The 18,522-nt window shown below is 58.6% G+C and overlaps 6 protein-coding genes across 6 annotated transcripts; 3 read left to right on the top strand and 3 right to left on the bottom strand.

Moving 5' to 3' along the window:
* Window positions 1–92: 92 nt before the first annotated feature.
* Window positions 93–2,258, top strand: CkaCkLH20_02087 (uncharacterized protein; the record flags this gene model as incomplete). The annotated part of the gene is made up of 4 exons (XM_038884806.1): window positions 93–281; window positions 340–426; window positions 485–831; window positions 884–2,258. The coding sequence occupies 4 exons, from the start codon at window positions 93–95 to the stop codon at window positions 2,256–2,258; spliced, it is 1,998 nt and encodes a 665-aa protein (XP_038749594.1).
* A 263-nt stretch (window positions 2,259–2,521) lies between these two features.
* Window positions 2,522–5,382, bottom strand: CkaCkLH20_02086 (C6 zinc finger domain-containing protein; the record flags this gene model as incomplete). The annotated part of the gene is made up of 3 exons (XM_038884805.1): window positions 2,522–2,581; window positions 2,630–4,282; window positions 4,624–5,382. 3 exons carry the CDS (start codon window positions 5,380–5,382, stop codon window positions 2,522–2,524), a joined length of 2,472 nt encoding a protein of 823 aa, XP_038749593.1.
* A 705-nt stretch (window positions 5,383–6,087) lies between these two features.
* Window positions 6,088–7,449, top strand: CkaCkLH20_02085 (monocarboxylate permease-like protein; the record flags this gene model as incomplete). The annotated part of the gene is made up of 2 exons (XM_038884804.1): window positions 6,088–6,432; window positions 6,490–7,449. The coding sequence occupies 2 exons, from the start codon at window positions 6,088–6,090 to the stop codon at window positions 7,447–7,449; spliced, it is 1,305 nt and encodes a 434-aa protein (XP_038749592.1).
* Window positions 7,450–8,166: 717 nt separating this feature from the next.
* Window positions 8,167–9,654, bottom strand: CkaCkLH20_02084 (pyruvate dehydrogenase dihydrolipoamide acetyltransferase; the record flags this gene model as incomplete). Its single annotated transcript, XM_038884803.1, has 2 exons — window positions 8,167–9,234; window positions 9,352–9,654. 2 exons carry the CDS (start codon window positions 9,652–9,654, stop codon window positions 8,167–8,169), a joined length of 1,371 nt encoding a protein of 456 aa, XP_038749591.1.
* A 1,605-nt stretch (window positions 9,655–11,259) lies between these two features.
* On the top strand, window positions 11,260–16,861 carry CkaCkLH20_02083 (guanyl-nucleotide exchange factor; the record flags this gene model as incomplete). The annotated part of the gene is made up of 2 exons (XM_038884802.1): window positions 11,260–12,534; window positions 12,584–16,861. The coding sequence occupies 2 exons, from the start codon at window positions 11,260–11,262 to the stop codon at window positions 16,859–16,861; spliced, it is 5,553 nt and encodes a 1,850-aa protein (XP_038749590.1).
* Window positions 16,862–17,063: 202 nt separating this feature from the next.
* Window positions 17,064–18,238, bottom strand: CkaCkLH20_02082 (uncharacterized protein; the record flags this gene model as incomplete). Its single annotated transcript, XM_038884801.1, has 2 exons — window positions 17,064–18,019; window positions 18,088–18,238. 2 exons carry the CDS (start codon window positions 18,236–18,238, stop codon window positions 17,064–17,066), a joined length of 1,107 nt encoding a protein of 368 aa, XP_038749589.1.
* Window positions 18,239–18,522: the final 284 nt, after the last annotated feature.

Below are 18,522 nucleotides of genomic sequence, written 5' to 3'. Positions count from 1 at the left end.
GCTTTGGTTAGCTCCTGTGGGCCATTGAATGGCGCCATTGCTCCTGTCAGGCTCGTTTTCCACCAACGAGCTCCTTCGCAAGTGACAGGTCCATGATGAGGTTTTTCGAGTTGGCGTCTCGGGCACTGAGCCTGGTCGGACTCGTCCAACTGGCCTCGGCCAGCGATGAGTCGTCTGAGCTGCTCACCCGCCAAACCAACACCACCTCATCTCCGCTCTCACTGGGAATCTGGGAGAATCTCATCAAGAACTCCACTGACAATGGCTGCGCGGCGTGCCGTGTAAGATCCACGTGACTTTCCCGGCCCAGAAAATGCACTTGACTAAATGTTGATATAGGATATTCTCACTCTGCTCAAGGGCCTTGCCGAAAAGGGAGACGAAACATTTGTCAAGACGGTGACAGAAGTCTGCGTATCTTCGAAAGTAAGCAACTCCTTCCAGAAGCAGGTCCAACGCAAAACTCACTTGACTACTTGCACAGTTCACCGACCCGATTGTCTGCGAAGGTGGTGTGGCCTTGGAGGGGCCCGTTGTCGCGGCCAGTCTCCGCAACTTGACCATCGGTTCCAATCTGTCGGACATGATGTGCATCGTCTCTTTCGGACTCTGCGATTTTCCAGAGATCGACGAGTACAAGGTCCCCTTCCCGACAGCGAAACCACCAACAGACAAGAAGAACGAACACGATGATCATGACGACAACTGTGGTTGCAAGGAGGAGCCGCATGGCCTGCCTCCTCTGAAGATTGCGCACTTCTCCGACATCCACGTCGACCCGTTCTACGTGATCGGCTCCAACACGAACTGCTCACTTCCCATGTGCTGCCGGTGAGCTACTCTCCAGACCAAGCCCGACGAGACCGCAGCTAACACAACGAAGACCGTACACTCCCGCCGACGCACCGGGCAACAACGACTTCCCCGCCCCGCCCTTCGGCGACCACAACTGCGGCTCCCCCGTCTCCCTGGAGGAGAGCATGTACGCCGAGATCCTGAAGCACTGCCCCGACTTCGCCATCTTCACGGGCGACATCGTCGACCACGCCATCTGGAACACCTCCGCCGAGCACAACGGCCTCGAGATCAGCCAGGCCTACCAGCACATGGCCGACGCCGGCATGCGCCTCGTCTACGGCACCGTCGGCAACCACGAGGCCTCGCCCGCCAACAACGTGCCCCCCTCGCAGTGGTCCGAGAGGCCCACGATCCAGTGGATGTACGACGTCGTCGCGTCCGCCTGGGGCCGCTGGATCGGCGCGCCCGAGGGCGTCAGGGACTACGGCGCCTACTCGGTCAAGCACCCCGGCAGCAACCTGCGCATCATCTCCGCCTCGACCAACATGTACTACAACCTCAACTTCTGGCTGTACAAGGAGAACGTCACGGACCCGAGCGGCGAGCTCGCGTGGCTCGTGGGCGAGCTCGACGCCGCTGAGAGGGCGGGCGAGAGGGTCTACCTCGTCGGCCACATGCCCATGGGATCCCCGGACGCGTTCCCGGACGCGTCCAACTACTTCGACCAGATCGTGCAGCGGTACAGGGCCACCATCGTCAACATGTTCTTCGGGCACACCCACCTCGACCAGTTCGAGATCAGCTACTCCGACTACGGCGACCGCAACGCCGACACCGCGACGGCCATGTCCTGGATCGCCCCCTGCATGACCCCGCTCACCGGCAACCCCGCGTTCCGGATCTACACCGTCGACCCGGTCACCTACGGCATCATCGACGCCGAGACGTACTACGCCGACATGGGCAACCCCGACTACCAGACCGGGCCGGTGTGGGTCAAGTACTACTCGGCCAAGGAGGCGTACGGCCCGCTCGTCACGCCGCCCGTGGCCGCCGACTCGCCGGACGAGCTGACGCCCGCGTTCTGGCACAACGTCACCGTGGCCTTGGAGAAGGACAGGACGGCGTTCGACCAGTACTGGACGCGTAGGTGGCGCGGGTACGGCGTGCCGGAGTGCGATGACGAGTGTTGGAAGACGGAGATCTGTCAGATGAGGGCGGCGCGAGTGCAGGATAACTGTTACAAGCCTACTCCCAATATCGGCAAGAACTTTGGCGTCAGCAAACGCGATGAGGATAATGACTCGGACGTCTCTGCTGCTGGAACGGTTGGTGCCAAAATTGATCGGTCGCAGTGCAACAAGTCTGTCGCGAAGGACACTATAGCTCTGTTGACGACGCAGAGGGACTTCCTCGAGTTGCTGGAGAAGAGGCTGACGGAGATGGAGTCCACTATTTAATCTACTCGTGTTCATGAGAATTGGTGATTGAATCGCAAATTCTCTCTAGGTCACAATCTCTGCAATAATACATTTAATGACGAATGAGATGGGTATCATCTGTTTAAATACATGGAGGTGATTTGTACACGTTTCTGTTCCTAACGCCCTGTTTACTCTGGTAGAATTTCCTAAGCTCGATGCAGTACCAAACCCAGGGAGAAGCCGTTTTCTTTACTAAGCCGAGAACCACCAGTTGTGCATAGCTCATAATCAGACAATTTTCACGGAAACATGAGATCCATATTTCCAAAGTTCGAAGTTGAGATGAAGCCGCCGTTATCCTGTGTTTGTTAGCCAAGACTCTAGGGACACGGAAAAGGGGCACTCACCATGCCGTCCCAGTACCAATCACCAAGCATATCAACCCCGACATCGAAATCCATCTCCAAATCGTGTATATCCGGAGCACCAGTTCCTTCCTCGGAGACATCATCCCCGGCCAACTCACCCAGCAGTTCTTGACACTCCTTCACCCTGTCCTCACAGGCCTTCTCAAAGTGCCTCTCCACCCTGTCGTCGTCGATCCCGACCTCGAGGACCTGTAGATGCGCAACGATCAATACGCTCAGCGCGTGCCCCTTGATGTTCGTCTCCCCGGACTTGATCCTCGACCGCGACCAGTCCGCCACCGCGTCGAGGATCCCGCGGAACTCGGGGCCGGCGAAGGACAACGACGTCCCGTTCTTGATCTCCTCCTCCTTCTCGTGGATCAGCTCGAGGCCGATCGTCATCACGCTCTGGAACGGCACCGACCGGTACGTCCCCGCGCCGTTGATGGTGAGCCGGTAAAAGTCCAGCTCGGACTCGTTCGCGGGCACGATCGGGCCGTTCCCGGACTCGTCGGGGTACAGAAACGCCAGTTTACACAGGCGGAGCGCGGTGTCGACGGCCGACTTCCGGGAGAAGTAGTACATCGGGTTCCGCAGCGCCAGGGGTATGATCGGCTGGTGCAGGGCGAAGAAGAGCCGGTACGTCATGAACTGGGCGTACCGCGTCGCGAAAGGCGACACGGCCGGGTGGTGCGCCCGGAGCCGCTGCGTCATCTTCTGCAGCGCCGCGCTCAGCTCCCCGCTGTGCCGCAGCGTCTCCTCGTACACCGTGTCGGACCGGAAGTCGTTGACGCGCCTCGTGACCGCCAGCCGCGCCTCGAAGGCGGCGTAGATGGCGAGCGGCACCGTCATCTGCGTGAACGTCTTGGCGTCCTTCGGCACGGGGATGGCCGAGTCGGCGTCCTCGACGAGCTGGTCGTCGTCCAGGTTCGCGGGGGCTTCGGTGTCGAAGTCGCGCATCGCGATGAGCGGGGCGCCGCCCGCGTCGACGGCGGTCTGCAGCGCGATCTCCAGGATGGTCGCCCACAGCCGGCGGCGCATCTCGGCGCGGTAGGGCGACATCTTGACGAGGTTCCTGGGGTCGCGGTGCATGCCCATGTACATGGCGGTGCGGACGACGGCGCCGGCGCCGATCCAGGAGAGGTCGCAGCCGATGTTGGCGGTCTGGCGGAGGTGGTGCATGAGGACGCGGATCTGGAGGCCGGTCATGGTCATGCGGGACTTCTCGCAGGGGGTCATGAGCCAGAAGTTGGCCTCCCAGAACCACTGGATGGCGGCGTTGCGGAGGGTGAAGCGCTCGTCGTGGAAGGTGGCGCCGATGGCCATGACGAGCTGCATGAGGACGAGGAAGGGCTCCGGGGTGTCGGCGGGGTTGAGCCAGTGGCGCTCGTAGTCGGCCCGGAAGGTCGGGATGTGGACGACGCGCTGGACGGACTCGAAGGTGCGGAGGTAAGCGGCGACGAGGGCGTCCGCGACGTCGCGGGTCGGGATGCTTTTACCGATGGAGATGGTGGCGAAGGAGGGGTTGCGGCGGGCCTTGATGATGCGGCCGAGGTTCTTGCACTTCTCCAGGCCCTGGTAGAGCTCGGTGATTTGCGACGACCTCATGCTGTCGGATTCGAACTTCTTGGCGAAGGTGACGAGACGGTAGAGCTGTGGGTATGTTAGTTGAGCTTGGTGTTGTACGATGGACGGAGTAGACTTTCGAAACTGTCGAACATCTGTTGTCCCATCAGACCATGGTCACTAACGCAGGTACTGTGATGATGCAGCAAGGTGTGAGATCACACAAGATGGAATGGGGAATGGTCGGTAAGAATGGAGTAGTTGAAAACTACAATGGATATTCAAGGAGAATTTGCATGTAGTCGATATGGAGGTAATCGAACCAGGAAGAAGAACATAAGAGGAAGAGAGAAAGACAAACATCAGGGAAGAAGGGAAGAAGGGAAGAAGGGAAGAAGGGAAGAAGGGAAGAAGGGAAGAAGACGTACCATATCAGCAGCATTCATCCAATGACTCTGCCCAAAGAACCTCGTCTTGCTAACACAACCACGACTATACTTCAACCCCTGGCCTATCACCGCACCACCCGCAACACCTGTCTCATCCCGGTCCTCATTCCTCACCACGAGATCGGACAGCTGCTGCTCCAGCTGCCTCACCCTGTCCACGAGCGAGTTCACAGTAGACGAAGACCCGGGGTTACTCCCCGGCGTCGAAGCCGTGTCGTTCGTCCTCACGCTCCCAATAGCCGTCTGCGGTACCACCGCTGCCGTCAACGGCGGCGGCGGCGCGGGCCGCGGCTGGATGACGGGCTGCCACAGCCCAAAGTCCGCGGGGCCGTGCTCGCCCGCGCTGGGCGTCGGCCCGGGGAACACGATACTCGGGGAAGTGTGAGCGTGGTCGTCGGCCCTGATGCTCGACGGGGCCGAGGTCCTGGGCGTGGGCAGGGGCTGGAAGGCCGGGAGGATGGGCTCGGGGAGGGCCAGGGCCGCGGCGCCGGTTTTGGGCTCGCCGTGCTTCGGGCTTTGCTCCCTTCTTGTCTGTCTCAAAGACAGAGACGCCGTTGTCGACGTCGGCGCCTGCGTCGTGTAGGTACAGAGGGCGTTCTTGGACCGCACGCATGTGCCGCAGGGGAGGTTCCTATCGCAGCGGACCTTGCGGCGACGACATGCCTCGCACGCCAGGGCGGGTCTGCGCCGCTTCTTCTGCGCCGAGGCCGAGAGGGAGTGGTTCGTCAGGGGGTCCATATTCTCCGGGATTTCTGCTCGCCAAGAGATCTGCCAAGGGGGAATAAAGAAGCTTGATTGTTGGTTTGGTGATGGGTTGGACACAGGCCGGAGCGGATGGAGTGGTGGGTGGCTCGGCTTTTTGACTCTGAGCCCGAGGAGGACGCCGGAGGCTGGCCGCGAGGCAATTAACACGGCTGCCTGGACATGTGGCCCGCTAATTATTGGGACTCGCGGAACTTTGGAAGCGTGTTTTTTATCTGATGATCAGATAACGACGCGTGGTTGACGACGAAATGCCGGTGATATGGGGGGGTGTAAAAGGGTTGGATGAAGCTTATACCCGAGATGTTGTCGGGATTTGTGCGCTTCTGGTGCGTCTCGCCGGCCATACACCGAGGATCAGGGACTTGTGATTGGATGAGACGCCGGATCTGAAAATGCCGAGGGGAATATGCCGACTTACACGATTGACCGAGAAGGATTCGGATGGCCGAGACTAGCGTTTTTGTCTAGCGGCTCTGGATTTTCATCTTCGTCGTGTAAATGAGGATTTGGTATTGTAGATGTCAAGACCCACAAGGCTGAATAGGAACATGATCATTTCATATATAAGATGGACTCAGTTCGTGAAATGGAGCACGATATGTATCAGGACAGTTGGAGAAATAGAATCCTGTTGAAGCATCACAAGAAGACACGTTTTCAACAATGAATACAGACGGCATGAGTAAATCGAGCCAAACTTCAATCTCTCTCTCCAAGGGAGACCCTGAGAAACTTTCCCCGGAGCCCGACGTATCAGAAAATGCTCCAGCAGGATCCCAGGACGACATCGACTTCCCCGAGGGAGGTCGCCAAGCATGGCTCGTCGCGATAGGAAACGCCTGCGTCCTCTTCTGCACATCGGGCTACTCCAACACCTTCGGCGTCTTCCAGGCGTACTACACCCTCCACCAGTTCTCCGACAAGTCCGCCGACGCCGTCTCCTGGATCGGCTCGACGCAGGTCTTCCTGGGCCTGTTTGCGGCGATACTCGGAGGTCCGCTGTTCGACCGATACGGCGCCTGGGTGAGTTCTTTTCAGCAGCATCTCGAGTTCGGCTGGGCTAATCTTGTGTGTGCGCAGGTCATTCGCCCGACGGCCGTCGTGTACCTCTTCGCCATCATGATGACCTCCCTCTGCAGGGAGTACTGGCAGTTCATGCTGGCCCAGGGCATCCTCCACGGCACGGCCTCCGGAATCCTCATGTTCTCCGCCATGGCCTCGACGCCGCAGTACTTCCGCAAGCGCCGCGGCGTGGCGATGGGCCTCTCGATGACGGGCTCCTCCGTCGGCGCCATCGTCTACCCGATCGTCCTCTCCAAGCTCCTCAACGACTCCTCCGTCGGCTTCGGCTGGTCCGTCCGCATCACGGGCTTCATCATGATCCCCGCGCTGGCCTTCGCCTCCTTCGCGGTGAAGGCGCGCCTGCCGCCCCGCCGCACGAGCTTCCTGCTACCATCGGCTTTCAGGGACAAGCTGTACGTCACGCTGATCGCGTCCATGTTCTTCCTCTTCATCGGCATGTTCGTGCCCCTCTTCTACCTCCCCACCTACGGCATCCTGCACGGCATGACCGAGACGCTGGCCTCGTACCTCGTCGCGATGATCAACGGCGCCTCCGTCTTCGGGCGCGTCCTGCCGGGCATCATGGGCGACAAGGTCGGACAGCTCAACGCGCTGCTGTTCGCGGGCGCCTCGACGGCCGTCGTCATCTTCTGCTGGCCCGAGGCGACGACGCGGGGCGGGATCGTCGCGCTGGCCGTGGTGTTCGGGTTCTGCTCCGGGGCGATCATCTCGGGCGGCGCCGTGGCGATGACGCTTTGCCCGAAGGACGTGCGGAACATGGGCACGTATATCGGTATGGGGACGGCGATCGCGTCTTTTGCGGCGCTGATGGGGCCGCCTGTCAATGGTGCGTTGCTGGATCGGTATGGAGGTTTTGACCAGGTTTCCATCTTCAGCGGTGTTATGTGCATGACGGGCGCGTTGTTGGTGTTGCTTGGGAAGGCTTTCACGCCGCAGGGGGTTCTCGGGAAGGTTTAGATGAGGATAGAAACATGCAATATTTCAGATTTACAGGGAATATTGGGCCATTAGATTATGGAGTTATTTGAAGAAAGAAAAGCTCATCTCTTAGTTGAACGGCGGGTAGAGTCATTTGTGCTATTTTTCGTCTTCTCCCGGAATGCTACTGCCTGACACACATAGCCAGTTGATAACGATTCGAGATGCTCCGATAAATGACCCTTCAGGCGGCTCGAAACATCTTCAAAGGCCATCCCATGCGCAACCCGGATGCTGCTACCCATGAGTTCGTCCGATCTCCTGACCGTTTCCGGTTAGTCCACATTCCTGCCGACGCCTGGTTCGTCACAAGGTTCACACCATAGACACAACATGGGAGACTCCGACGGGCTTAGCTCAAAGGTAACTGCTTGATTTCTAGGCAAAATAGGAAAAGGAGACCAAATGTACAAGACAGAAACCTCTTCCGCACCCGAGATGCAGCATTAGTCAGGAGATCATTGTACACGGGAAGTAGGTTGTGGTAGGTCATCGTTGCGTTGCCGAGGTCCCAGCACGTATGCTGGCGTTCCTCGGCCGTTCTTTCACCGCCCTCTCTGCTTTCCTCCCCTTCGCAAACCACAGGTCGTATCCTCGGCCTGAACGTCTATAATTCCCACGCCGGATACGCCCCAAAACTCATCAAGCCTCCGCTGTTTTTCGACATCACTCGCACTCTCTCTCTCGTCCTCGCATTTACAGGAGGAGCTCGAGGGGGTTCTCGAGGACCTTCTTCAGCTCCTTGAGGAACTCGGCACCGATGGCGCCGTCGACGACCTTGTGGTCGAAGCTGCCGGTGATGGTGATCTGGTCGTCCCACTCGACGCCGGTGGTGCCGTCCTCGGTGAAGGAGGGGACGGCGACCTTCTTGGTGGTGCCGATGGCGAGGATGGTGGACTGAGGGGGGTTGATGACGGCGGTGAAGTTGTCGACGGCGTCGTTCATGCCCATGTTGGAGATGGAGATGGAGCCGCCCTGGTACTGCTCGGGCTTGAGCTTGCCGTCGCGGGCGAGCTTGGCGAGCTTCTTGACCTCGGTGGAGATGCCCTCCAGGCCGCGGGCCTCGACGCCGGTGACGATGGGGGTGATGAGGCCGGTGGGGGTGGAGACGGCGACGGAGACGTCGACGGTGTTGTGCTGGCGGATGACATCGCCGCGCCAGCTGGAGTTGGCCTGGGGGACCTTCTTGGAGGCGACGCCGATGGCCTTGATGAGGAAGTCGTTGACGGACAGCTTGTACTTGCCGTCGGCGGTGCTGTTCAGGGCCTGGCGGAGCTTGAGGAGCTTGCTGACGGAGATGCTGCTGGAGACGTAGAAGTGGGGGTTGTTCTGGGTGGACTCCTGGAGGCGGGAGGCAATGGTCTTGCGCATGCCGGAGATGGGGATGTCCTCGTAGGAGGCAACGGGGCCGGAGGAGGCGGCGGCGGCGGAGGGAGAGGAAGAAGCCTTCTTGACGTCCTCCTCGGTGATCTTGCCGCCCTTGCCAGTGCCCTTGACGTCGCGGATGTTGATGCCCTTCTCCTTGGCGAGGGAGACGGCGGAGAAGGTGGCGTTGACCTCACGCTCGAGGGCGGACTCGATCTTACCGGTGGACGGGGTGTTGTCCTCGGGGACGGACTCGGGTTCGGGGGCAGGGGCGGGAGCGGACTCCTTCTTGGACTCCTCCTTGGGGGCGGGCTTAGCGGCGTCACCACCGGCGTCGGCGGCGGTGAACTTTTCGAAGGCGGAAACGTCGGCGCCCTCCTCGACGAGAACGGCAATGGGCTGTACGGGACGATGCGATCAGCTTCACGTCGGGACACGGAGTGGAGGCGGTGGCGGACGCGGCGACGACAGCAGTGGACTGAGGACAACCACGACCGCCGCAGAGGTTACACATACGTTACCGACAGGGACGTCCTTCTCGCCGGCGTCCTTGAGGATCTTGGCGATGACACCCTCCTCCTGGAACTCAAAGTCCATCTGGGCCTTGTCCGTCTCGATCTCGACCAGGACATCACCGGGGGCGATGCTGTCACCGGGCTTCTTCTGCCAAGCTCCGATATTTCCCGCCGTCATGGTAGGCGACAGGGCGGGCATCTTGATGACGGTGTGCGGGGGGAAAGATGCGTAACATCTCAGGTATTGGGTGGTGCGGATGAGCGTGCTGGGCACAACGCGCCGTCTAAGGACCGTGGAGATCATCTTGGATGGGATAGCTCTCGCGGGCGCGAAAGCAGGGAGGATCTCTTTTTTTTTGCGGGAGGGAAAAAAAGGTCGTGGGGGTTCCTTTTTTACTCGGAGGAGATAGGAACCGTCGAAAGGTCGAACAATTGAAGCCGGAGGACGATGGCCTGACGAATTGGACGAGGAGCAAAGAGGGAGGGGGGGAGGAGGAAAAAGGGAAAGGGAAGTAAGTGACGACGCGGGATTAATTTTGGGACGACGAGGTTGATGCTCGAGATTGGAGTCGAGTCGGAGACGTGGACCTTGACTTGAATCTTTCCTTGGGGCTGGAGTTTTTTGCGTTGAGCTCCGTCGCTGGATGGAGCTTGAGGCGCTAGTCCGGATCGGGCGTTAGCGCGTCCCTACAAAATGCGCCGCAGGGAGGGCCGTTAGCTGGTCTTTCAGTGTTCAGTGAGAGTGCGCTAGCAATGAAGGGACGGCATTGGCTGGCAGAGGGTGTTAGTGAGTGGCCAGCGTGGTGGATTGTGGCCGGTGGCCGGTGACACTGGATCTAGCCCAGCCAACCGGGTCCGCACTCGAATTGAATTCGCAGTTCGCAGTCGCAATCGCCGTTGCGGTTTGGCTGGTGGTGTTAATGACCGAAGGGAGTTCTCGGACTTTGGTGGGAATAAGCCCGGGAAAATAAGGGACGTTGGCCGGTGTCAGCCAATGAGACCGTTGAATTGCGGCAGGAGTGGAGTATATCCGTCAATGGCCTCCGTTAATTGGCGCATTGGGTCTCGTCTTCTCGGCGGTTGGCCGCTTCTAAGCGCAAACGCGGCCAGACGCGATACCGGATGCCGGCGCCGGGCTGCGGATGGCCCAAGCGTTCGCTTAGGTTCCCTCTGAGGTGCTTACCTCATGCATCTCGCTTACCTTATCTCCTGATCCGTGCACCGCTGACATAATAACACCAGCCAATCTGCAAGAGTGTCATCTCCCTTCCCTGGCTTCCTGGCTTTGGCTGAATCCGCGCCACGTAAACCACATGCTGCCCGTCGACAGGCTCCAGCTTGCAGCAGCTTCATTAAAAGACGGGGACCGAAGACAGTATCAATTCCTGTGGAACACAGTGTTTGGACCGGGTGAACTTTGGTGTTGTGTCACAAGAGAGAACACAGTGTACCCGTACTTCCAGAGGTACCTGACGCAGCACCACCCAGCGGCCCCAGAGCCAGGGGTCCCTTCATTTTCAAGAAATTTGGACCGTCATTGCCCTGAGCCTGAGCCTGTCTGGTGTCCTGTGCTGTCCATATCGACGTCTCCTTTGACAGCTTCAACTCCCAATCCTCTTCGGCCGACGACGGAACCTCTACCGCAACGACAATACGCCGTCTTCTCGTCGTCTTCGATACGGAAACACCTGACCCGACGTCTCCGAAGCACATCTGGATGCAACAAATACCTTAATACCCCCCTGCTCGCCCTGCATATGCGCATGCGCCCCTCGATGACCGGCCCAGCTCCAGCTTACCTTCTTCGGATGCTGCCTTTCGAATAGATCGACCCCGAGCCCTCCTCTCCAGATCACGATCTCTTCTGCCTCGACCCGCGAATGGCACTTGGGCCTTCCATTGCTCCCCCATGAGCTCCCTCAAATTCCTCGTCTCCTCGCTGGAGGCCATCGCGGCTTCCAAGGAGGCCCAGAGGAACAAGCAACTTACCGAATCCCTCCAAAAGACCCTCGCCGCCATCAAGGAGAGCGATCCGAACTTCCCAGACCCGGAGATCGTCTTTGCCCCTCTGCAACTGGCGACGAGGACCGGCAATGTCCAGCTCATCACCGGCGCGCTCGATTGCATCGGCAAGCTTATATCCTATTCCTACTTTTCCGCCCCGACCACGCCGGACGGCCAGCAAGATGCCCCCGTCGACCGAGCACCCCTAATCGAACGCGCCATCGATACCATTTGCGATTGCTTCCAGGGCGAGACCACAGCCGTCGAGGTTCAGCTCCAGATCGTCAAGTCGCTCTTGGCTGCCGTTCTTAATGACAAGATCGTCGTCCACGGCGCCGGTCTGCTCAAGGCCGTCCGCCAGGTGTACAATGTCTTCCTCCTCTCCCGGAGCACTGCGAACCAGCAGATGGCGCAGGGCACCCTCACTCAGATGGTCGGCACCGTTTTCGAGCGAGTCAAGACCCGTTTACACATGAAGGAGGCCCGCGTCAGCCTCGACAAGTTGAAGCACAGCTCGAGCAACGTCACGTTCGAGCAGCCCGAGTCCGTCAATGGAATGGGCAACACGGCAGAGGCCGAGGAAGAGAGGGAAGTGTCGCCGGCCCCAGGGGCTTCCGAAGAGCCAGCCAATAGCACAGAGAACGGCAACGGCAAGCTGACGCTGAAGGACCTGGAGCACCGCAAGAGCTTCGACGATTCCCACCTGGGCGACGGCCCGACCATGGTCACCGAGATCAAACCCGGAAGGAAAGCAGCACGATCCGTCTCCGAGCAGTCCACACCCGAATCATCCCTAGAGGACAGCGCCGACGACCTTGACGCCGAGGACGAAGTCTACATCAAGGATGCCTACCTGGTCTTCAGATCCTTCTGCAACCTCTCCACCAAGGTCCTGCCGCCGGACCAACTCTATGATCCTCGCGGACAGCCGATGCGCTCAAAGCTCATCTCCCTCCACCTTATCCACACCCTTCTCAATAACAACATTGCTGTCTTCACTTCTCCCCTGTGTACCATTACCAACTCCAAGAGCAACGAGCCCACGACATTTCTCCAAGCCATCAAGTTTTATTTGTGTCTCAGTATAACGCGCAACGGAGCCAGCTCTGTCGATCGCGTATTCGATGTCTGCTGCGAGATTTTCTGGCTCATGTTGAAGTACATGAGGGAGTCCTTTAAGGTGAATAATCACCCAACTCACCACCCCGCTCTCACTAACGACAAGACAGCTGGAAATCGCGGTATTCCTCAACGAGATTTATCTTGCTTTGCTGGCGAGAAGGACCGCTCCCATTTCGCAAAAGGTGTACGTGGTCAACATCTTGAACAGGTTCTGTGCCGACTCCAGGGCGTTAGTTGAGACGTACCTGAACTACGATTGCGAAAGGAGCGTGGATAACATCTTCCAAACCATTATTGAGGACCTCTCAAAGTTCTCCACTGCCGCCGTGCCTATCACCCCGGCCCAAGAACAACAGTATGAGGAGAAGAGCTCAAAGAGCACGAATGGAGGCGACTGGCAACTTCGGCCAATCTTACCACCACCCCTTTCGGTCGCGCAGATCGCGCCGCATGCTGAGCCCGAACCCGAGATTCCGAAAGAGTATGTGATGAAGCGCGTGGCTCTGGATGCCCTGGTGGACTCCCTCAGATCAATGGTCGACTGGTCTGCGGCAGTGCGCGCGGACGCGAACGGAGTCAGGCCCGATGGCGACACCAGAAACTCCGAAGATTTGCGACCATCGATTGACCCCAGCATGAGCGACAACCCGTCACGATTCGAAACTCCGTTACCGTCCACGCCCGTCTTGGAGGACGACCCGGCCTTCCTGGAGAAGGCAAAGGCGAGAAAGACGGCCATGAACAACGCCATCAAGCAGTTCAACTTCAAGCCTAAGCGAGGAATCAAGCTGCTGGTTCAGGATGGCTTTATTCCGAGCGACAGCCCGGAGGACATTGCCAAATTTCTCCTTACAGAAGATCGTCTGGACAAGGCACAGATTGGTGAATACTTGGGAGAGGGCGACCCTAAGAACATCGAGATCATGCACGCTTTCGTCGACTCTATGGAGTTCACCAAAAAGCGTTTCGTCGACGCATTGCGCACCTTCCTGCAGTCGTTCCGTCTGCCCGGAGAAGCACAAAAGATCGATCGTTTCATGTTGAAGTTTGCCAATCGCTACGTCATGGGTAACCCGAACGCGTTTGCCAACGCTGACACTGCCTATGTCTTGGCGTACTCGGTCATCATGCTGAACACCGATTTGCACAGCAGCAAGATCGCCAAGCGTATGAGCAAGGAAGAGTTCATCAAGAACAACCGTGGAATTAACGACAATGCTGATCTTCCGGACGAGTACCTTCTCGGTATTTACGACGAAATTGCGAGCAATGAAATCGTGCTGAAGAGCGAGCGAGAGGCTGCCGCAGCTGCGGGAGCTGTTCCAGCACCATCAACCGGAATCGCAGCCGGGCTTGGGCAAGCTCTCTCGAACATGGGCCGAGACCTGCAGAGAGAGGCTTACTTGCAGCAATCCGAGGAGATCTCACTTCGCTCAGAACAACTATTCAAGACGCTGTACAAGAACCAACGGAGAAATGCGCAACGATCTGGCATCAAGTTCATCCCTGCCACGTCCTTCCAACACATTGGTCCGATGTTTGACGTAACATGGATGTCTTATTTCTCTGCGCTTTCCAATCAAATGCAGAAGACTCAAAACCTCGAGATCAACAAGCTGTGCCTGGAGGGAATGAAACTGGCTACCAAGATTGCATGCGTCTTTGACCTGTCGACTCCTCGAGAAGCCTTTGTGTCCGCGTTGAAGAACACGACCAACCTCAACAACCCGCAAGAGATGTTGGCGAAGAACGTCGAGGCACTCAAGGTCATTCTTGAGCTTGGCCAAACCGAAGGCAACGTTCTGAGGTCGTCGTGGAAGGATGTCCTGATGTGCATCAGTCAACTTGACCGACTGCAGCTCATCACCGGCGGTGTTGACGAGAGTGTCGTCCCAGACGTTTCCAAAGCACGCTTCATGCCACCGCAGAGAGAAAACACCAGCGACTCCCGGTCATCAACGCAGTCCAAGAGACGCAGAAGTCAGGCGAGGCCCGGCACCGGATCTCACGGCTTCTCAAACGAGATCGCACTGGAAAGTCGGTCGGACGAGGTGATCAAGGCAGTCGACAGGATATTCATGAACACAGGCAACCTCAATGGAGACGCCATCGTTCACTTTGCCCGGGCGTTGACCGAGGTCAGCTGGGACGAAATCAAGGTCTCTGGCTCGAACGACTCCCCGCGCACCTACAGTCTGCAGAAGATTGTCGAGATTTCCTACTACAACATGACGCGTGTGCGTTTCGAGTGGAGCAACATCTGGGACGTTCTGGGTGACCACTTCAACCGCGTGGGCTGCCACAACAACATCACTATCGTCTTCTTCGCTCTGGACTCTCTCCGTCAGTTGTCAATGCGCTTCATGGAACTAGAGGAGTTGGCCGGTTTCAAATTCCAAAAGGACTTCCTCAAGCCATTCGAGCATGTTTTGGCCAACTCGCAGAACATTGCCGTCAAGGATATGGTTCTCCGATGCTTGATCCAAATGATTCAAGCTAGGGGCGACAACATTCGCTCAGGCTGGAGGACAATGTTCGGCGTCTTCACAGTTGCCGCTCGCGAAACGAACGAGAGCATCGTGAACCTCGCCTACGAAAACGTCACCCAAGTCTACAAGACCAAGTTCGGCGTCGTCATTTCCCAGGGAGCCTTTACGGATTTGATTGTCTGCCTTACGGAGTTCTCCAAGAACATGAAGTTCCAGAAGAAGAGTCTCCAAGCACTAGAGAGCCTGAAATCGATCATCCCTCGCATGCTCAAGACACCCGAATGCCCCCTGTCTCAAAAAGGCCAGTCCGGATCGAGCGAGGTTCAAACGTCAGCAGCCGACAAGCTACAGAGATCACAGAATCGGACGTCGGTGGAGGAAGGCTATTGGTTCCCAGTCCTATTTGCCTTCCACGACGTGCTAATGACAGGCGAGGATCTCGAGGTGCGGTCGAACGCCCTCGAGTACTTCTTCGAGGCTTTGTTGAGGTACGGTGGCGAGTTCCCGCCCGACTTTTGGGACATCTTGTGGCGCCAGCAGCTGTACCCCATCTTCATGGTGTTGCGATCGAGACCAGACCTCAACAACGCGCTCAACCACGAAGAGCTGTCAGTGTGGCTGTCTACCACGATGATCCAGGCCCTGCGAAACATGATCACCTTGTTCACGCACTATTTCGATGCTTTGGAGTACATGCTAGATCGCTTCCTGGAGCTGCTGGCACTTTGCATCTGCCAAGAAAACGATACCATCTCCAGAATCGGCAGCAACTGCCTGCAACAGCTCATCCTGAAGAACGTCACCAAGTTCTCGCACGACCATTGGACGAAGATTGTTGGCGCTTTCTGCGAACTCTTCGTTGCTACGACTGCTAATCAACTGTTCTCCCCATCAACGATCAACTCGACAGCATCTATCGACATGCCGCCTAACGGTCTCGAGTTCACCGGCGCTCTGAGCCCAACGGCCGAAACCACCCCGATCGACGAGGACTCTCTGAAGATCAATGGATCCGAGAAGAACGGCGACACGCATTCTGCAGCAGACAAGGGCCCAGCGGCCGACGAGGACGACCTCAAGACACCAACAGCGACCGGTCCCGCACAGCCCCAGGCGCCCTTGGAGGAGTTCAAGCCGACGTCAAACCTGCAGCAACAGCCCGTGGTGGTCACTGCCGCGCGCCGCCGCTACTTCAACCGCATCATCTCCCGATGTGTGCTTCAGCTCCTCATGATCGAGACGGTCAACGAGCTCTTCAGCAACGACACGGTCTACGCCCAGATCCCCACGGCGGAGCTGCTCAAGCTCATGGGACTGCTTAAGAAGTCGTACCTCTTCGCGAGGAAGTTCAACGCCGACAAGGAACTGCGCATGCGTCTCTGGCGCGAGGGCTTCATGAAACAGGCCCCGAATCTGCTCAAGCAGGAGAGCGGTGCCGCCGCTACTTACGTCGCCATCCTCTTCCGCATGTACGCAGACGACAGCGAGGAGCGCGCCTCGGCCCGCGAGGCCATCGAGCAGGCCCTGATCCCCCTTTGCAAGAGCATCATCAAGGACTTTGTAGCTCTCGAGGAGGACAGCCAGCACCGTAATATCGTTGCCTGGCGGCCCGTCGTGGTCGACGTGCTCGAGGGGTACGCGGCCTTCCCCGTGGAGTCGTTCTCGAAGAACATCAAGGAGTTTTACCCCATGGTGGTGGAGCTTCTCGGGAGAGACCTGACCTCGGACCTGCGGACATCGCTGCTGTTGGTGCTGAGACGTGTGGGTGAGGTCGGTCTGGGCATCGAGGGGATGACCAAAGTGGAGATCGATCGGAGGGATAGCATCCTCAGCCACGCGACGGATAACGGGGTCGACGGACCGGAAGGAGACGCCTCGGCCAGGATGAGGCGATGAACTCGGGAAGAAAAACACGGTGCGACACGGGGTGGCGTAATGGATAGATTGAGGGGGAATCATTTCATGTAAAATTATTGTACCCGGCTCGGATCGCCGTGGCCTTTCGCAGTTCGTGTCCATATTGAACATTTTCAACCATCCTTCTGCCTGCCTGCCTGCAAATGCTTCCAAAAACGCCGTGCCCTGACTCATTTAAATCTCAACCTCTCCCCGTCATGACGTCCCGGATAAACGTCCTCAACTCCTCCGACTCCTCCGGCACCGTCCGGTCCGGCAGACTCCTCAGCGCCTCCCGGAGCATCTCGTCGTCCTTCCCCGCCTCCCGCACGAGGTCCCTCAGGATGCCCATCGTCCGGTGGTTCCGGTCCGCCAGGCGCATCACGCTCACCAGCGTCTCGAAGAAGTCGACCAGGCTCAGGTGCATCAGCGTGTCCCGCTTGTCCACCATCCTCAGCGCCGCGAGCTGCAGCAGCCCCGCGTCGGCCGACCCCGTCAGCTCCGGGAACTGCGACGTGCCGACCTCGACCATGTTCAGCGACGCCAGGCGCGGGAGGGCGCGGAGGATGCGGCCCTGCGCGAGGGAGAGCTGGTGTTCCGAGAGTTTGGCGTCCTCGTCCTCGGGGTCCACGCCTTTTGCGAGGGAGAGGACGAGCCCGAACATCTCCCGGTCGTGGAACACGCGCCGCCACATCCGCCCCTGTCCCGGCGCCCTCGGTCGTCGTTGTCGCGGTACGATCTCAAAACCGGCGCTTATGCTCGGCAGCGCGCTCGGCGGGGGCAGTTCGCAGTCCGTCTCGAGCAGGTCGCCGAGGACGCGGCCGGCCCTCTCGCCGACCTCGACCTGCGGGGCGGAGAGCCAGCGGCGGAGCAGCTCGGCGACGACGCGGGGCATGAGGGAGAGGATGGCGGCGTCGGAGGGGGCGGCGGCGGCCTTTTCGAGGATGGCGAGGGCGAGGAGGTTCGCGGAGGGGGCCGGGGAGCGCAGGGCCGTGATCAGGGAGGACTCGTCGGCGAGCTGGAGGGTGTGGGTGAAGGGGACCGGGGAGAGGAGTTTTATCGTCAGGGAGACGACGGGGGAGGGGTCGTGGGGGGTCGTTTTTAGGGTTGTGGTGAGGCGCGGGAGGAGCGTTGGGAGGAGGGGGGGGATGTTTGCTTCTGTTGTTTTTTTTCTGCGTGTTAGTCGTTTTTTTGGACGGGGTTTGCAATGGAAGGGGAGGACGGACCCGTGAGCTGGAGCTCGACGTCGTCGAGGATCTTTGGTTGGAGGGGCGTTTCGGGGGAGGAGACGAGGTCGTCGAGGTGGGCGGTCAGCTCGTCGAGCCCGGATATGGGGATTGTGTCGGAGGTCATCTTGGGGACGACGGGGTTCGGCATGTATTTTGGTTTGTTGGTTGTAGGATCTGGTGATGCTCGCGGGAGGAACAGCGTTTGGTGTTTTTGGAGCTGTCACTGAGAAATGGCGGGGGGGAGCTTCGAAGGTAAGGGTCCTTTGACGCTAAGATAAGATAAGGCAGCCGGGAGCTGCGTGTGCCTGGATACGTATCGCTGGGTTGCCTGACCGGGGGTGGAATTGACCCCGCCGTCCAGAGGTGAGCAACACGAAACGCTGCAAGAAAGATGATGCTGTATCGAATTCGTGAGTCACTTGGATGGCTAAT

This window comes from Colletotrichum karsti (genome assembly GCF_011947395.1).
Source record: "Colletotrichum karsti strain CkLH20 chromosome Unknown Scaffold5, whole genome shotgun sequence".
Classification (NCBI taxonomy): domain Eukaryota; kingdom Fungi; phylum Ascomycota; class Sordariomycetes; order Glomerellales; family Glomerellaceae; genus Colletotrichum; species Colletotrichum karsti.
Note: the sequence above shows the minus strand (reverse complement) of the source record. Positions and strands in the feature narration are given on the sequence as shown.